This window comes from Nothobranchius furzeri, chromosome 6 (assembly GCF_043380555.1).
Source record: "Nothobranchius furzeri strain GRZ-AD chromosome 6, NfurGRZ-RIMD1, whole genome shotgun sequence".
Taxonomy (NCBI): domain Eukaryota; kingdom Metazoa; phylum Chordata; class Actinopteri; order Cyprinodontiformes; family Nothobranchiidae; genus Nothobranchius; species Nothobranchius furzeri.
The window spans coordinates 45,777,286-45,796,962 of record NC_091746.1 but is presented as its reverse complement, the minus strand read 5'-3'; the positions used below and the strand labels follow the sequence as shown (position 1 = coordinate 45,796,962).

At 43.9% G+C, this 19,677-nt stretch overlaps 1 protein-coding gene across 2 annotated transcripts in view; it reads left to right on the top strand.

Moving 5' to 3' along the window:
- LOC107396678 (chondroitin sulfate proteoglycan 4) overlaps positions 1-18,686 on the top strand; it is a 29,960-nt gene extending 11,274 nt beyond the window's left edge. The window contains exons 12-23 of one of the 2 annotated variants that reach the window (XM_054744213.2): positions 5,423-5,599; positions 5,678-5,860; positions 6,044-6,220; positions 7,139-7,337; positions 7,416-7,547; positions 11,148-11,323; positions 11,426-11,621; positions 11,708-11,879; positions 13,360-13,753; positions 13,932-14,084; positions 14,221-14,802; positions 14,942-18,686. In XM_054744213.2, coding sequence (XP_054600188.2) covers positions 5,423-5,599; positions 5,678-5,860; positions 6,044-6,220; positions 7,139-7,337; positions 7,416-7,547; positions 11,148-11,323; positions 11,426-11,621; positions 11,708-11,879; positions 13,360-13,753; positions 13,932-14,084; positions 14,221-14,802; positions 14,942-16,069 — 3,669 coding nt within the window. In that variant the 3' untranslated portion in view covers positions 16,070-18,686. The remainder of the gene's footprint in view (positions 1-5,422; positions 5,600-5,677; positions 5,861-6,043; positions 6,221-7,138; positions 7,338-7,415; positions 7,548-11,147; positions 11,324-11,425; positions 11,622-11,707; positions 11,880-13,359; positions 13,754-13,931; positions 14,085-14,220; positions 14,803-14,941) is intronic. The other variant, XM_015976493.3, reaches the window with a different exon arrangement.
- Positions 18,687-19,677: the final 991 nt, after the last annotated feature.

Below are 19,677 nucleotides of genomic sequence, written 5' to 3'. Positions count from 1 at the left end.
AATTAAAGAAAAGTGTTCTTAATACAAAAAAGTCAACCATCAAATTATTATGTTCAGTTATGCACTCAATACCTGGTTGGGAATCCTTTTGCAGAAATTACTTCTTCAATGCGGTGTGGCATCGAGGCAATCAGCCTGTGGCACTGCTGAGGTGCTATGGAGGCCCAGGATGCTTCGATAGTGGCCTTAAGCTCATCCCGAGTGTTGGGTCTTGCGTCTCTCAACTTTCTCTTCATAATATCCCACAGATTCTCTATGGGGTTCAGGTCGGGAGAGTTGGCAGGCCAATTGAGCACAGTAATACCATGGTCAGTACGCCATTTACCAGTGGTTTTGGCGCTGTGAGCAGGTGCCAGGTCGTGCTGAAAAATGAAATATTCATCTCCATAAAGCTTTTCATCAGATGGAAGCATGAAGTGCTCTAAAATCTCCTGATAGCTAGCTGCATTGACCCTGCCCTTGATAAAACACAGTGGACCAACACCAGCAGCTGACATGGCACCCCAGACCATCACTGACTGTGGGTACTTGACACTGGACTTCAGGCATTTTGGCATTTCCCTCTGCCCAGTCTTCTTCCAGACTCTGGCACCTGGATTTCCGAATGACATGCAAAATTTGCTTTCATCCGACAAAAGTACTTTGGACCACTGAGCAACAGTCCAGTGCTGCTTCTCTGTAGCCCAGGTCAGGCGCTTCTGCCGCTGTTTCTGGTTCAAAAGTGGCTTGACCTGGGGAATGCGGCACCTGTAGCTCATTTCCTGCACACGCCTGTACACGGTGGCTCTGGATGTTTCTGCTCCAGACTCAGTTCACTGCTTCCGCAGGTCCCCCAAGGTCTGGAATCGGTCGTTCTCCTCAATCTCCCTCAGGGTCCGGTCACCTCTTCTCGTTGTGCAGCGTTTTCTGCCACACTTTTTCCTTTCCACATACTTCCCACTGAGGTGCCTTGATACAGCACTCTGGGAACAGCCTATCCATTCAGAAATTTCTTTCTGTGTCTTACCCTCTTGCTTGAGGGTGTCAATGATGGCCTTCTGGACAGCAGTCAGGTTGGCAGTCTTACCCATAATTGCGGTTTTGAGTAATGAACCAGGCTGGGAGTTTTTAAAAGCCTCAGCAATCTTTTGCAGGTGTTTAGAGTTAATTAGTTGATTCAGATGATTAGGTTAATAGCTCGTTTAGAGAACCTTTTCATGATATGCACATTTTTTTAGATAGGAATTTTGGGTTTTCATGAGCTGTATGCAAAAATCATCAATATTAGAAACAATCAAAGGCTTGAACTACTTCAGAAGAAGAAGAAAATATCATTTCTATAGCGTCTCTCAAGATAAAAATCACGAGGCGCTTCACAAAAACAAAAAATGTAAAAATATAAAAAATAATTTAGAAAATAGTTAAAAATATATTTAAAATGAGCAAAAATAGACAATTGTGATTAAAAAATGTTAAGAAAGAGAGAGTGACTAGGAAAGAGGGAAATCAGTGGATCCTGAGGAAGGTGGAATAGGTGGGGAGAGCAGAATAAAGAGAGAGTGGTGAAGAAGGTCATACAAAAGCCACTTTGAACAAGTGAGTCTTCAGCTGCTTTTTAAAGGAGTTCCAGAGTCTGGGTTCACAGCAGAAAATGATCTGTCACCTTTGGTCTTTATCCTGGTGCGCTGCACAACCAGTAGGCTTTGATCACTGGACCTCAGGGACCTGCTGGGGGTGTAGGGACTAAGAAGACCACCAATGTATGATGGTGCTTGTCCATGTAAGGCCCTATAGACCAGAACCAGGATCTTGAAATGAACCCTGAAGTTGACTGGCAGCCAATGAAGCTGGAGGAGAAGCGGGGTGATGTGGGTGTGTTTGGAGGACTTGGTCAGAAGCCTAGCACAGGCGCTCTGAACCACCTGTAGACGGTTCAGGGAGGTTCTGCTCAGACACGTGAAAAGAGAGTTGCAGTAGTCTAAGCATGAGGAGATGAAGGAGTGGATAACTGTCTCAAGTTCAGATCGGAACAGAATGGGACTCAGCTTAGCAATGTTCCTGAGATGGAAGAAGGAAGAGCGAACAAGAGAACTGACATGAGAATCCAGGGTGAGAGCTGGGTCAAAGGTCCAAGATTCCTGATGGAAGGTTTGGTGTGAGAAGCAAGCTGACCAAGAGAGTCTCTGACTTTGGGAACCAGCTTGTCTGGGGCACAGATGAGGATCTCAGTCTTATCTTCATTCAGCTGTAGAAAGCTCCCAGCCATCCAGGTTTTGACAGAGTCTAAGCAGGTGTGCAACAGCTGCAGCTTAGACATCTCATGGGACTTAAAGGAGATGTACAGTTGGATGTCATCTGCATAAAGATGGTAGGAGATTCCTTTGAAGGAGCTCAGGATGTGCTGAAGAGGAAGGAGATAGAGGAGGAATAGCAGAGGCCCCAGCACAGAACCTTGTGGGACACCATGGGTAAGAGAGGTGGTGGAGGACCTAAACTTGGAGATGGCCACAGAAAAGGAGCGCTCAGAAAGATAAGAGGAGAACGACTCCAGAGCAGATCCTGATAGGCCTACCCATTCTCTCAGCCTCTCCAGTAGCAGGTGATGGTCAACTGTGTCAAAGGCTGCAGTCAGGTCCAGCAGGACCAGAACATAACAGTCTCCTGCATCACTGTGAGTCAGAAGGTCATTAGAGACCCTAAGAAGAGCTGTTTCAGTAGAATGAGCCCTACGAAAACCTGACTGTAAGCAATCATAGATGTTATGTTCATCAAGAGCAGCTGTGAGTTGTTTAGATCTTGGAGATGAACGGAAGTTTAGAGATGGGTCTGAAGCTGCTATGGAGAGAGGGGTCGAGACTCGGTTTTTTAAGAAGCGGGTGGATTACAGCGTTCTTAAAGTAAGCAGGGACCTGACCAGAAACCAGAGAAGCATTAATTATGGAGAGCACCCTGGGACCGATGGACTGAAAAGCACTTTTAAACAAAGATGAGGGTAAGAAGATGTGGAGGGGGCATACAGAGGTCTTCATAGAGTTAACTAGTTAGGTTAACTCAGGCAAAGAAACAGGAGCAAAGCTATCTAGGATGACGGGCCTGGTTGGAGTCAGGACAGGCAGAGATAAGGCTGAAGGAGATATGCTAGATCTAACCTTATTAACTTTGTCCACAAAGAAAGACAGAAAGTTCTCACAGTCTGTAACAGAGTGGATGGAGGCTGTAGGAGAGGCAGGAGAGACGATGCTGCTGATGGTGTTAAACAGCACCTTGGACTTCGCTTTGCTCTGGGACACCAGGTTGGAAAAATAGGAAACACTAGCGTCTATGACTGCAGAGTTAAAGGATGTCAGAAGATCTTTTAGGTGCAGCAGATGGACGTGGAGATGGGTTTTCTTCCACAAGCACTCAATTTTTCTGCATTGGCGCTTTGGGCTGCGAAGGCTGTCATTAAACCAGGGAGTAGGGTTCACTGCAGGAACAGATCTGGTTCTGACAGGACAGCTGTTGTCCAGAATGGAGAGGCAGTGCTCAGAATGGAGAGGCAGTGCTCGTTAAACTGAGAAGTTAAGGAATCTGGGTCGTTATCAGAAGAACAGGGTGGATCAAAAGCAGCAGAAAAATTGCTAGCTGTGCTCTCATTAAGAAAACGAGAACTAAACACACGGCGAGCAGGAGGTGGGGACGCAGAAACTGACAAGTTAAAGAAAATGCAATGGTGATCAGAAATATAAACGTCCTCAGGACAAACACTGTCAGCATTTAGACTCAGGGTAAAAACAAGGTCCAGAGTGTGTCCCCTGGTGTGTGTGGGGCCAGAAACATCCTGGGTAAAGCCGAAGGAGTCTATAAGGCTGGAGAAATTCATGGTAAAGTGATCAGAGGGATCATCAACGTGGATGTTAAAGTCACCAACAATCACCAGTCTGGACAGCTTCACAGTGGAGGATAGAAAGTCACCAAGCTCCTGAAGGAAAGAACTGTTTGGACCAGGTGGACGATAGACCACAGCACAGTAGAACGGGTCCTTACGCCCGACTTTAATCAGCTGCAGTTCAAAGGAAGCAAAGTGACCAGAGGTTGTAGAGCTACATGGAAGATGGTCTCTGAAAACAACAGCTAGGCCTCCACAACGACCAGAACCCCGGGTCTGGCTAAGAAAAGAATAACCACTCGGGCAGAGTTCAATCAGACCAGAATAATGAGATGTTTGCTGCCAAACTTCAGTCAGAAACAGAAAATCCAAGTTTTTAGAGAGAATTAAATCATTGAGCAGGAAGGACTTATTGTTAACAGAGCGGGTATTTAATAGAGCCATGCTGAGTGAGGTGGAGGAATCAGAAACGACAGAAACAGCTGGAGTTAGTGGATGTAAATTAGCAGGGTTAGAGCCACGGTGTTTATAAAAAACACTTATGGAGGGAACAGGAGGAGAAACCACTGAGGAATGAGGATAAACCGACCTTAAAAAACTTGGACGGAGAAACCGCGCCGCAACGCGGCCTGGCGGGAATGTGGAAGTGGCGCTCAAGTCACCAAACAAAGGACAAGAAGCTAGAAGAACACGCCGATGTTTACTGGATAAACCACGCTTTAAGAGAAGTCTTCATCTCACCTGGATTCCTGCTCGTTTACCTATTTTCCTCCGACGTTTTCCCGCGACCGGATAAACATCGCTGGAGGCACTCTGGTTGGAATTGTCGTTTGTCTCCGGGCCAGTGCGCCACTCAGATAAACAAATAGGGAGGTACGTCCTCGGTGCATCTTGGGTGATTGTGAACGAACGGAAGGACAAAAGAGTCTGGCGATCATAGGAGATGGTAGCAGGGACACTACTGAAGAGGATCGCAGACAGGAGCAAGGTGGAAAAGAGGAGGTTAGTGGAGAAAAGTTTGAAAAAGTGGCCGGTGACTGCGGCTAAGCCAAGCACAGACGCCATCTTGTTACCGACCGGAAGTGGAGAATGAGTGAGAGTCTCTTCAGTTCAGTTGTGTGTAATGAATCTAATATAAATTAAAGTCTAATGTTTATCAGTACATTACAGACAATAATGAACTTTACCACAATATGCTAATTTTTGAGAAGAACATATATATATATATATATATATATATATATATATATATAATTGCTCCTATAAATTTTTAAATCTAAATTGAATTTTAAACATTTATTTGCAATTGTTTCAAGCTTCAAAGCTTTCCCCTAGAAATGGTGTCATTTGTAAGATCATACAAATCATTTATGTCTTAGAACTGGAATATTTTTCTCCCTAAAATCAAAAACCTTTATTAAATTTCTTCTATCATTACGTTTGGTCTCTTCTTTTTGAAAAATCACATAAAATGCATCCAGAAAAGTTATTGCACTGCAGTAGTTAACTAAATGATTCCTGAAGAAACAGTAATTTAAAGGATTTCTGACCCATTCCTTTGTCCTTGGTATCAAGGAGCAACCCACAACTTTGTTCTCCCAGGAGGACCTCAACCAGGGGTCAATCATTTATCACCATCAGGCTACAGAGAGCACTAATGACTCTGTTCTGTTGGAGGCAACCAACGGGCTGACAATAGTTGGACCTATCAGGCTGCTGATTGACATCATACCAGTCCTGCTTCCTCTGCAGGTACTAAAAGTAAAATAAAAGCGTGTTAAAGCTCAGTTTAAACTGGTCTGTGCTTCCCACTGATCTTTTTTTCTGCAGGTGTCTAACTTGACCCTTGATGAGGGGTCATCTCTGCCTCTCACATCCAGGGTCATCAATGTAGCCAGTCACCACTTCTCAGGGATGAACTTCCTGTATCAGGTCATGGTTCCACCAAAGTTTGGACACCTGGAGCACAGCCGGATTCCAGGGATGCCTATCAATGCTTTTACTCACACTGAGGTATGACTGAGGCCATAAAATCCCATACATCTGTCTATGTTTACATAGCAGGTTCAAATGATACACTTTCATTTGACTTCCTGATTTAGAAGGGGGTTTAACCATAAAATCACTTAAACATGACATTAAAAAATACATATATATTAAAATCTGTTACACTTAAAACATGTTTTATGCTTCTAGGTAGAGCATGAGTACATCTCATACATCCATGATGGTAGTGAAACACTGAGGGACAACTTCACCATTGTAGCCAACCAAACAGAAATAATGAAGCACAGCCTGCCGTGCACTGTTCACATCAGCATAACTCCGGTCAACGATGAGATCCCTGTTGTCGCCACCAACCGAGGCCTGAAGGTAAATTAGAGAGGCAGGTTATGTTCAGCTATAGCTGGACCCTAACCCTATAAAATCAACTCAAACAGGAGCTAAACGTACAGGCTTTTAAATACTGTCTAAATCTCTATTAATACAACACAACATTATAACAATGTTTTCAGAAACAAAGTTTTTTTCAAACTCAAAACATAATACATTTTTGGGCTGAACATGAAGAACAAGTCAGCTTGTGATTAGCTTAACATAAGAATTCTTGAAAAAAATAAAAAATAAAAACTTGGAGGAATTTGAAAAACTATGGCCAAGATGACTTTAACTATTTTCCTCAATAATCTTAAATATGTGGTTCAATGAAAAAGCATTTTTAACTTAATATTTCTGATTGTGATCAGTCACTCTGAGCTTTTCATGCAGGCTGAACATGAAAATAGTCTCCTACACCTTTCTCCTGCATTAGCTTCTAGAAAATAGAGGTCTACGTCACACTGTCACACTCATAGACTCACCCATCTTGACTCACGACGGGGAAAGCTGTTGTTGGTTTAGTGTCCAGGAAACAGCAGAGAACGTCTTGGCTATAGAAGCTAACCTTTAGCATTAGCAACTCCACCACACAGCAGAACTCCCTAGCGTTTGTTATTTGTGGAGATAAAACATCCATGTTGCATGTTAGTGGTAGAGTCACATTTCTGTTATCCAATCTGAGGTCAGATGTCCAAATATCAGGAAACAAGAGTCCAAATCCTGCCGCGTTAAGTTCTCCTCTGATGTGGCATTCTGCTAGATCCTGAAACAAGTGCATCTGAGCTTTTCTTCCCCGAGTACGACGTACAAGGCAATTATTCCTGAGACCACTGCAAATGTATTGATTAAGCACGTGTCCAACACCTTTAATAAAGTTGTCAGTATTATTGTTCTTTGTTTCTGCTTCTTAAGGTTTGGGTTGGTTCTGTAACAGAGATAACCCTAAATGAACTTAGTGCTGAAGACTCTGACACCCCACCTGAGGGACTGGAGTTCATCGTCACACCGCCCAGTAATGGACACCTGGCTCTGAAAAGTGCTCCCTCCAGACATATCCTGAACTTCACCCAAAACCACATACAGAGCAGGAAACTGGTGTTTGTGCATAACGGTGAGCACTCATTACAGCTTCAAGAGGACCTTTATTGTAACAGATGAGCTTATTCAATGTGCCCTCTTTTCTCCACAGGTGCACTGTCAGGTGGTTTTCACTTCCAGGTGAATGATGGAGTTAACGTTGCTCCTCGACAGATATTTAGCACAACTGCTCATGCTCTGGTCCTCACCTTGCAAAGAAACCGCCCCATGGAGGTCTACCCAGGTTACTCAGCCTTTTTACACCACAGCAAAAAGCATACATACTGGATACCCACTAGATCCTTTACACTCAGAAAAAAGATATAGTTAGTGTAACTGAATCGAAATCTAAACTTGGGTGTGGAAAAATGAATTACTTGACAATACCACTAGGTGGCCCTAATGATTTGGGTAGAAAACCAACACATAACTTGTTCTAAACGTTTCCTCTGAGCAATATTGAACACATTTGATGCGGTAAATGACAATATATTTGGTGAAAAGACAACTGAACTTATTTATTTGTGTTTCCTTTCTCATTTTATGAGGTTTTATCTAATTATAAGGTTCTTCTTTTGAGCACGTATTTAAGTACTCACAAATGTGTAGTAAATGTTATTAGATTTTCCTTGTACAAACTTCCCTTGAAAACACCCAAAAGTGCTTAAATTTTTTGGGCAAAAGAAGGTTAATTGGAATTCAGAAAACTGCTCTGGTGAAAAGCAGAACATTTCATTTAATAAAAAAAGAGGACGGAAAATGGGGAAAATAATCAGGATGTGTTGTGTGCATGAATGAGTATCTGCACCAACATATCTGAAGTGGAAATTTTATTGCAATTTTCCTTATTTTTAGTTTCAGGAACAGCCTTGGAGATTTGACAGACAGAAAATAAACACATGGCACATGTCCTTTCTGTCATCTCATGTGGCAATAAAACACCTCATTGAAGTTCAAGTTTTGGAGAACGGCCCTAGACATCTTATGATGAATTATATAAATGGAAACCGTGTTCCCTCGCCCGGACGTGGGTCACCGGGGCCCCCCTCTGGAGCCAGGCCTGGAGGTGGGGCATGTTGGCGAGCTCCTGGTTGCCGGGCTTTCACCCATGGAGCCCGGCTGGGCACAGCCCAAAGAGGAAACGTGGGTCCCCTTTCCCATGGGCTCACCACTCGTGGGAGGGGCCAAAGGGGTCGGGTGCAGTGTGTGATGAGTGGTAGCCGAGGGCGGGGACCTTGGCGGTCTGATCCTCGGCTACAGAAGCTGGTTCTTGGCACATGGAATGTCAACTCTCTGGGGAAGGAGCCTGAGTTGGTGCATGAGGTTGAGAGGTTCCAACTAGATATAGTCGGACTCACCTCAACGCATGGCTCTGGAACCAGTTTCCTTGAGAGGGGTTGGACTTTCTATCACTCTGGAGTTGCTCCCACTAAGAGGCGCCGAGCAGGGGTGGGCATACTAGTTGCCCCCCATCTTGGTGCCTGTACGTTGGGGTTTACCCCAGTGAATGAGTGTGTAGCCCCCCTCCACCTACGTGTGGAAGGACGGGTTATGACTGTGATCTGTGCTTATGCACCAAAACTACAGCTCAGAATACCCACCCTTTTTGGAGACCTTGGAGGGGGTGCTGGAAAGCGCTCCTTCTGGTGGCTCCCTCGTTCTGCTGGGGGACTTTAACGCTCACGTGGGCAACGACAGTGAGACCTGGAGAGGTGTGGTTGGGAGGAACGGCCCCCCTGATCTGAATTTGAGTGGTGTTTTGTTTTTGGACTTTTGTGCCAGTCATGGATTGTCCATAATGAAAACCATGTTCAGACATAAAGGTGTCCATATGTGCTCTTGGCACCAGGATACCTTAGGCCGCAGCTCGATGATCAACTTTGTTGTTGTTTCATCTGCCCTGTGGCCACATGTCTTGGACACTCGGGTGAAGAGAGGGGCGGAGCTGTCAACTGACCACTACCTGGTGGTGAGTTGGCTCAGATGGTGGGGGAGGATGCCGGTCAGACCAGGCAGACCCAAACGTATAGCAAGGGTCTGCTGGGAATGTCTGGCAGAGTCTCCTGTCAGAAGGAGCTTCAAGTGCTTTACCAGCACTATCTATAGTGGGGACGGTGTGCTGCTGACCTCTACTCAGGACATTGTGGATCGGTGGGCAGAATACTTCGAAGACCTCCTCAATCCCACCGACACATCTTCCAGTGAGGAAGCAGAGTCTGGGGACTTTGGGTTGGCCTCTCAAATCTCTGGTGCTGAGGTCACTGAGGTGGTTAAAAAAGATCCTCTGTGGCAAGGCTCTGAGGGTGGATGAGATCCGCCCGGAGTTCCTTAAGGCTCTGGATGTTGTGGGGCTGTGTTGGCTGACACGGCTCTGCAATATCGCGTGGGCATGGGGGGAGTCCCACTGGACTGGCAGACCGCGGTGGTGGTTCCCTTATTTAAAAAGGGGGACAGTAGAGTGTGTTCCAACTACAGGGGGATCACACTCCTGAGCCTTCCTGGTAAGGTCTAATCAGGGGTTCTGGAGAGGAGGCTCCGTCGGATTGTTGAACCTCAGATTCAGGAGGAGCAATGTGGTTTTCGTCCTGGCCGTGGAACACTGGGCCAGCTCTATACCCTTAGGGGGATCCTGGAGGGTGCGTAGGAATTTGCCCAACCAGTCTACATGTGTTTTGTGGATTTGGAGAAGGTGTTAGACCGCGTCCCTTGGGGAGCCCTGTGGGGGGTACTCCGGGAGTATGGGGTACCAGGCCCTCTGATACAGGCTGATAGGTCCCTGTATGACCGGTGTCAGAGCTTGGGTCCGCATTGCCGGCAGTAAGTCGGGCTCGTTCCCAGTGAGAGTTGGACTCCGCCAAGGCTGCCCTTTGTCAACGATTCTGTTCATAACCTTTATGGACAGGATTTCTAGGTGCAGCCAAGGTGTGGAGGGCATCCGTTTTGGTGGCCTGAGGATCAGGTCTCTGCCTTTTGCAGATGATGTGGTCCTGTTGGCTTCATCAGAGCATGATCTTCAGCTTTCGCTGGAGCAGTTCGCAGCCGAGTGTGAAGCAGCTGGGATGAGAATCAGCTCCTCTAAATCTGAGACCATGGTCTTGATTCGGCGGGTCAGGGATGAGATCCTGCCCTAAGTGGAGGAGTTTAACTATCTCGGGGTCTTGTTCACGAGTGAGGGAAAACTGGAGCGTGAGATCGATAGGCGGATTGGTGCTGCATCTGCAGTGATGCGGGCGTTGTACCGGTCTGTCGTGGTGAAGAGAGAGCTGAGTCAGAAGGTGAAGCTCTCGATTTACCAGTCGATCTACGTTCTTACCTTCATCTATGGTCATGAGCTTTGGGTAGTGACCGAAAGAACGAGATCGCGGATACAAGCGGCCAAACTGAGTTTTCTCCGAAGAGTGGCTGGGCTCTCCCTTAGAGATAGGGTGAGAAGCTCGGTCATTCGGGTGGGGCTCGGAGTAGACCCGCTGCTCGTCCACATCGAGAGGAGCCAGTTGAGGTGGCTCGGGCATCTGGTCAGGATGCCTCGTGGACGCCTCCCTGGTGAGGTTTGCCGGGCTCGTCCAAACGGGAGGAGACCTAAAGGTAGACCCAGGACACGGTGGAGGGACTATGTCTCTCACCTGGCCAGAGAACGCCTTGGGATTCCCCCAGAGGAGCTGGCCCAAGTGGTTGGGGAGAGGGAAGTCTGGGCCTCTCGCCTTAGGCAACTGCCCCCGCGACCCGACTCCGGACAAGCAGATGAAAATGGATGGATGGATGGCCCTAGATTATTATGTTTGTTTAAAATAGCTTTTCTGTTTCACTTTCTTCTTTCTCGTTGTGTCATCTGTTCCTCTTGAAGGCTCAGTGACTCCCATCTCACAGCAGGATCTTCAGGTTGTAACCAACAACATCAGTGAAATCAGAAGAAACCAGTCTGTGGTGTTTGCTGTGACTTCTCCCCCTAAACTCGGCCGGCTTATCCGACGAATGCCTGATAGCTCTGTCAGAAACATTTCCACATTTACACAGAGCATGGTATGATTTTGTGTTTTCGTGCATTTTGTGAGGTTGTAGGTCAAGTAGGCAAATTAATATTTGAAAAAACAATATTTTGCTTTTACTGCCTTGTTCCTATAGGTGAATGAAAAAGTCATTCTATATGATCAAAACAAGCCTCAAGCAGTCAGCTGGTCAGCTGCAGACACGTTTTCTTTCACCGTATCTTCTCCGCCTGCTTTTCTTCCTCCACACACCTTCTCTATTTTGATCTCCTACCAAGCTAATGAGCATCATGACAACCCCCAGCACATGACCAGACTTGTAAACAATGCAGGTACCAGCTCCAGCTTTCCTTTAGAAGTACAAGCGTTTTACATCTGGAGAACATGAATCTCGAAGTACTCTGTCTTTTTCCATCAGGTGCGGTGGTGGCAGAGGGAGGAAGTGTGACAATTGACCAGTCCAAACTCGATGCCTCAAATCTACTGGCAAGCGTTCCAGAGTCCAAGAGAAAAGACCTCCACATCATGTATCGAGTTATTTCATTGCCCCTACATGGGGTTCTGTCCATAAGGGGACACAACCTCACCAGGTGCATGGCTGTTATTGTGTTCTATTGGAGAAACTGGTTTCTTATGTAGAACAATTTCAAAGTTAAAGTCCCACTAGTTGTCACACTGGTGTGGGAAATTTGTTCTCCGCATTTGACCCATCCCTTGGGTGAGCAGTGAGCTGAAAACACAGCTGCGCTCGGGAAATATTTGGTGTTTAACCTTCCAATTAAACTCTTTAAAGGGGACAAATAATGCAGTTTAATCTAAAACACTGATTTGAATCTGTGAGAAGCATAAGAAATTTCCTTTTGGCTTTCATCTGTCCCAGGAGCCCTGATACAGGCCATTCTAAACCCCCTAAATCAGCCTTGCTGTGAACAGAGCTTTTTACCCCTCCCACACCGCCAGGACATGAATATACTAATGATCTTCTTGCTGTTTGGTTTGTTTAAACCAGAAGACCTCAGACATGGAGACTGCAGATGGAGAGCCTAAGTCACGCCCATCTACTTCCAGACCCCGGAAGAATGAAAAAATGAATGCAAGTCAATAGGGCTAAAAATGCTATTTTCTAATTTCACTTGTTATGTGCCACAGATTTCACATGTGCTGTCCGTGAATTTTAAAGAAGCTTTTTGATACCAAGAAGTCACTTGTTTTCGAACAGGGGGAAACGCTATTGTAGGTTTTGTGTGAAAATACGTCCAGGACTACAAAGTGCTTCACGAAAGTGACGTCATCGAACCAGACATGGAAAAAACTGAGAAAAAATGACTGTAAGTTCAGCAAACTTCAAATCCTTCCTTCAGGAGGAAAGAACCACCATAAATCTGGCCATTTGGTAAGTAGCAGCTAAGCTAGGGGAGAGGAGATTATGTGGTGACGTCTGGTTTGTAGTCATGCTAATTACGAACTTTTACAAGCCGATAAATCTTTACTTTTCAATTAAATTGCAGTACAACATATGTGCGATCCAGGGTGTAAGGCAAAGTGGATTAGAAAATAGCTCTTTTAGTCTCTTTTAGCTTGCATTCATTTTTTCGTTCTTCCGGGGACCCATGATCCGACCGGAAAAGATGGAGACTTAGGCTCCCTATTGGAGGAAGAAGGGCTCCACATTGTGATGTCTTTATGAGATGTTTCCAAGAAAAGAAGTTTTTCTCTGGCATTTTAAAATGTTCTAATTTATATAAAAAGTAGGTCACACATGGCTTTGACTTTTTGGCATGCTACTTTTTTATCACCCAAGCTGTCTTTATTCACAAACAACAATAAAATGTTGGTTTAGATTATTTGTTCCCTTAAATGCTGAGTGTCAAACAGGGAGGTATTGGATCCCATTGTAAGGTCTTTGGTATGACCTGACTGTGGATTTGAACTCATGACCTCCCAGTCTCATGGCGGACACTCATACTACTAGACTCCTGAGCTGGTCAAAGGCAGAAATCTCAGTAGAGGGGTAAAGACTGAAAAAGTATCAAGATACGGCAGTAAGAGTGTTTTGGGTTATTTTCACAGGAACCATCCAGATTTCTCTCAAGCCACCTTGAACAAGTTTGGCATCAAGTATTTCCACGATGACTCTGAGACGACGAGTGACAGCTTCACCTTTCGAGCCTGGGTGGCTCCTTTCCACCACTCTTCTACTTCTCATTCACCATCCATTTCTACCTTTCCCTCTGATTCTTCATCTGCCACTTCCTTTTCTTCTCTCTATTCTGATTCATCATCCTTTCCATCACTGGGCACCATTTCGCACCACCACCCTATTAAAGACAGCGTGACCGTGACAGAGATGTTCAACATCACTGTAACGCCTGTCAACGACCATCCTCCTTTGATCAGAAGCAGAGCGCCCAGTATGAAAGTTGTGGTTGGAGAGAGGGTAGTTCTTGGGCCTGACAACCTTCAGGTGATCCAGTCCATCATGCTAACATCATTCAGCATCCATTTTTATTTTGTAGTGAGAAACTGGTTATGATACTTATTTATGAATTTACCCCAACCATAACTCTTCCTTTGGTGGTGTTCTGTTGATGAACACTGCTCCTGAAGACTGGTATAACAATATTAACACCCTTAATATCCAGGTTGAGGACCATGATACACCACCAGAAGAGCTGCACTACCTTGTGATCAGTAAACCCAACAATGGCTACCTAACGTTGGGAGAAAGACCAGAGTCAGTCACCTCTTTCACCCAATATGATGTAAACCATGGCCGACTGCATTTTACACAGCAGGTGAAACAGACTTAAATGTCTTGGTTCTTTGTATAACACTGTTTTAGCTCAATATTAGTCCTTTTGGGAATGTTATTACAAGTTTTAGCTTCAAGCCAATTTAAAATTGAAATTCTGGCCATGTCTTCTTTTTCAGGGTAAGCCCTCGACAGGAGTTTTCTACTTCAACGTTACCGATGGTCATCACCGTCCACTTTACAAACTATTCAGTTTGGAGGTTGTCAAACCATCAGTATCTATGGTAAATAACACTGGACTGTCATTGGTTCAAGGACGCACAGCAGTGGTCCTGACAACCAACCAACTGGCAGCTCAAACCAATGGTCAAAGGCAAGGTAATATCTTGTACACGGTCACCGCACACCCCCGCCATGGACGCATTGCTATTAACGACCAGGAGGTGGTCACTTTCTGCCAAGAGGACCTTCAGTTTGGACGTGTTGTTTACCACATGACTGATCTTAGTGCATCAGAGGATAATTTCCAGATTTCAGTGTCGGCATCATCACCTGGTGTAGACTATGGACATGTGCCTGCGCAGACTGTGAATGTGACAGTGAGACCTCTGATCTACTTAAGAGAGCCCGTTAGAGTTCCAAGTGGCATTGCAGTGAAACTGGGGAAAGCCATGATTGATGCCTCTGAGTTAGCAAGAATCAGCCGAGCAAACCCGGTCTTTGAGGTTCTCTCTCCACCAAAACATGGAAAACTTGTCAAGGTAAAGCTAATTGTTGGTATCCTTGTCCTTTTAAGGAATCACTACAACAATTAGACTTAAATTGTGTATTCAAAGCAAATTTATAAGTGTGTTAATGCTGACATTGTTTTATGCTGTGTTTGTGTGTTCCCGGGTACAGATCACCTATGATCCCAACAGAGCATCAGACGTCCTGAGGTCATTTACGTTCAGGGATGTTGTGCAAGGTCGAGTGGCCATAGAGGAGACTCTCAGTGATGCTGTCAGCCAAGTTCAAAGCAATGGATCCAGAATCACCACAGTGCAAGGCAATGCACCCGCCCAGCCCCTCAATGATTCTTTTACCTTCTTGTTGAAGGCTGGAAATGTACAGCCAGCAAAGGGTGAGCTTCACTTCACCATCTTTCCCCACCGCCAAATGCGTCAGGGTGCAAGAGGGTTCGATAAAGGTGACAGTTCGAGCCATGAAACCACAACAACCCATTTCCGAACACACAACCGGACTACAACAGGAAGTAGACAAAGAGAGTCTGTGACACACATTGCGGTTGGTGAAGGTTTACATCCTGATATTTTGTCACATAATAACCAAAATAAGACACAACGTAAGGCAAAGCCTCATAATCGCTGGGGGAACCGAACACGCAGTGGGAGTCATCAGGGGTCATCAAGATCAGGGGTTAGTACAGAGGGAGCAGGAGAGGGGAGCAGTCAAACCCCAGAGCTTCATACTCCTCCTGTCCCAGAGACACATGTTCCAATCAACCATCCAAATACTGATCTAGTTCATGTGCAGATTCTGCCTCGCCCTGCCTCTGACCCCCTCCTCATTATCTTACCACTTCTGGCTTGTTTGCTTCTTATCATAATCCTTGTAGTTCTGATTCTGGTTTTCCGCCACCGCAAAGAAAAACAGGCCCGCCTGCGGCTGATGCACGAACTGGCTGCAGCGCAGTTGCCCGCTGAGGACAGTCCATACCTGGGTCGCCCAGAACGGAGCTTGGCAATGCCCAATGTGATGGTCACCCCACTCTGCTCTGCAAGCTGCCCAACCTCCCCTAGAGTACCCATGAGTCCGAGGAGGAGTCTGGCACCTGGGACAACCTTCTGGGGACCTTTTGAATCTGTTGTATCAAGCAGTGATAGAAGTTTTAGAAGTCGTAACAATAGTGAAAGAGACAATATAACTGCTTGCAATTCACCTCCAATTTCTGCAGCTGAATACAGTACTGCTTGGAGATCTCGATCCTCCATTCCATCTCTGAAAGGCAACCAGTACTGGGTTTAAAGGGAAGAAGTCATGCACAAACTGTGCCTTAGAGGTGTGCTCTCTGTAAAAGTCCTAACCTGCTTTCTAGGGACCACATATAGTCAATTTAGCCAACACATTCTGTCTGAGAATGTGTTGACTTAGCACATCTTATTGAGAAAAAGAAGAAACTATGAAGATTTTACAAAATTGATCTAATAGATTTCTTGTTACTAGCTAAAGGTAAACTTGGTACAAGGAAATAACTGAAAACTGCAAATGTTTCTGCAAGATCAATGAACAATGGAACTAGTAGGGACTAGAAGTGATTTACTTCCTGAGTGAATTAGTAGCACGTTGTTACTTTAATTTATTGATGGAGAAGAAAGTGAAACATACTGTATAGATCTGTTTTTTAACGCATGAGTTTTGGTCAAAAAATGTTTGGAGTGAGTCACTGTTGCAAATTTAGGAGACTGGAGGATCAGGGCTTCATCCCTAGTGGTGAATGTGTTGCACCATTCTATTCTAGTGAAGAACGAGCCGAAGGTCTTCACCTATGGTCACGAGATTTGGATTGTGAGTGAAAGAACAAGATCCTTGATACAACTAGCTGAAATCGGCTTCCTACGTGATGGCAGGACTCAGACTTAGAAACAAAGTGAGGAACTCTTTCAATTGATGTGGTGCTGCTGCACATCATTGAAAACAGTCAGCTGAGATGATGCAGTGATCTGACTAAAGACTCTACCTGCTCACAATTACTTCGAAGGTAGAATGAGATACCAAGTTAGACGCAGAATTTGCTGGAACTTTTTTAACACTGTGTTCTGGAAACCCCTTGGGGTCCCTGCATCAAGATTAACTGGAGAGGGAAAGGGCTGGTTGGGTTTTGCTTGTTGAACTGTTACCTCTGTAATAGATAGATAGCAAGGCAGTAAAATGGATCATAATTTTTAGCATACACTGCAGTTAGGGTTAGCTGAGTAACAGCAATTTGAACCTGTCACTGCTAGCTCAAAATACTTGCACTGTCAGCTTTCATGTAAATACACCATACAGATTCCTATTTTGAACTCCTCTGACCCTGATGTCTAACTTTGTCACCACCTAATGCAGGGAAGTGTGAAAACATTTCTGCAGATAGTTTAGTAGGCTTCAAATTTACTGTTAGATTAATAAAAAGTGTTTCCCTTCTTTGAAGATCTAAACTCTATTTCTCAACCCTTTACCAACAACACACTGTTGATGTATGACATTTATTTTTAATAAAATATGTTTCTTAAATAATCTTTTTGTTTTGAGCTCACTCATGTAAGCACAAATCAGTCACCAAGGCTAAAGAAGGATTGGATGTGAACGCAAAATGCTTGGAAATGACGGACATAACATGCGTGTATGAACAGAAGGCGTAATTGTCTAAAATGGTTTCAATCTATATTTCTTCCGGCTTTTTGGAGTAAAGTTAAAGTCCCATTAGTTTTCACACTGGTGAAATTTGTTCTCCGCATTTGACCCGCCCCGTGTGGGAGCAGTGAGCTTCAGACACGGCCACACTCAGGAACCATTTGGTAGTTTAAGCCCCCAATCCAACCCTTTAATGCTGAGTATCAAGCAGGGAGGCACTGGGACCTTTTTAAAGTCTTTGGTATGACCCGACCGTGGATTTTCCAGTCTCAGGGTAGAAAAACATACCACTAGGCCACTGAGCTGGTACTACACAAACATTTGATATTCTCTTTAAAGTGATAGTGTGTACTTTCCTGGTGATATGGGGCAGTAGATATCTAAAGCCCTGGGAAGTGCAAACTTTAGCAAAATAACAAGCACATCAGACTCCCTTTCATCACTGGCAACCAATGAAGAAGAAAATGTGTGAAACAATAACATTTAAGAATGACGAAAGTTTTGTAATCGTTTGTTACAAATCAGTGAATGTATTTTGTCCTCATGGGCTCCCATAGAAGGAAACATGGCATCTAATATGGCGTTGTCAAGAGACTTCCATGTATTTTAAACCTGATCTTTATGGTTTTTCAACAACTGGGCATCATTTCATACATTTTCAACAACATTTTGATGAATATTTCCAAAAAGTCATGGTAAAAACCACACAGTCACATCTTAAAATCTGATGTGAATCATTCAAACAACAGCACCAACACTCAAAGAATGAGCCAGGATTGAGTTTACACATTACAAACTAGCAAAGAACCAACTTTGTATCTATTGCATCATATCCTCCAAACATTTTTACTAGCTGTATACTGCAAAAGCCTAATACCAAAATAAGCTGCAGCAACAAGAAAATAAAAGAAATCACTGTGGAAACCACTGCCAAAGATGACAAAGTTTAACAAATACAAAATAATACTTACCAACAAGAGGATTCCAGGAAACGATTAGCCATAAAGAAGCAACAAAACCATCATGGAACTCCTTCTTTTCCATGCTACGCTAACCTTGTTTCTTCAGTTTTTCTTTCTAATGCCACACTGTAAAACATTCTAATACGTTTTCAGATATCTGCTGAGGAAAAGCATCTAGTATTGAAGGAAAATTTATAGTTACCTTCAAAAAGAATTACTATTTATGATCAATTCGCTTTAACCTTTTAATGTTCACACAAAAAAAAAAGACAGAAAAACACAAAAATTTTGGTATTTATATTCATTTGGTTCAGATATAAAATACTTAAAGGTATTGTAAAATAATCATATTACTAAGGAAATTATGTGAACCTTTTTTTTTCAAACATATCGTGATTTTTTATCTTGAGAGGCGCTATATAAACAGTTTTCTTTCTTTCTTATATTTAATAAAGCTGTTTACTAGTTTGGTTTATCACTAAAGTTCGGAGCAACATGCACTAACATGTACTGTACTTTACTGAGTGATGCATCACGAAACAAAATATGTAAAGAAGCAAATGAATCAAGACACTGAAATTATAAACTAGAAAATTCAAACTGAATCAAAGAAGAGCAAGATGAAGAGTAATTGACAGAGATCAAAAGGCAGCACTAAATAATGAAAGGGCTTGTGGGTAAAGTAAACCGATCTGCAGCTTGTGGACGATGGTGTCAAGTAGCTGAAACACAAATGATGCTGTCTTCTCGGGGGGGGGGGGGGGGGGGGGGGGGGGGGGGCACCTCACAGGATGCTTTACTTACGAAGTCTTTTGATTTAAAAAACACACATTGTACTGATTTTGTTCAAATGATGCTTTTATGGATTTCTGAGAATCTAAAGATACAAAATGGTTGCTGATATAAAGAATGTCCTAATATGGCCTCATAATAATAAGCAAAGAATAGTGGACAGACAAGAAAGATCATGCAAAGCTGAATCATATTCTTTTATGGGGAAAAACATTCCAGAGACATGGCAGATAGTTATTTTCTTCTTTATTTATTGAACGTGAGTCAATAAATGTCTTTCAGCGCAGGTACATTCATTTAAGAACTCAGTTAAATACAACAACTAAGGGTGCTGTAAACCTTGTAATGCATGGAAATAAACCTGAAATGATCACATTTGTCAGAACGTCTCCATGTAACACTTTTATTATTTTTATGTAACACTTTTTAGCAACAACTACTGTAAAACTGTAGCTGAGATCTTTTTTAAATTATTGTTATTTTTTT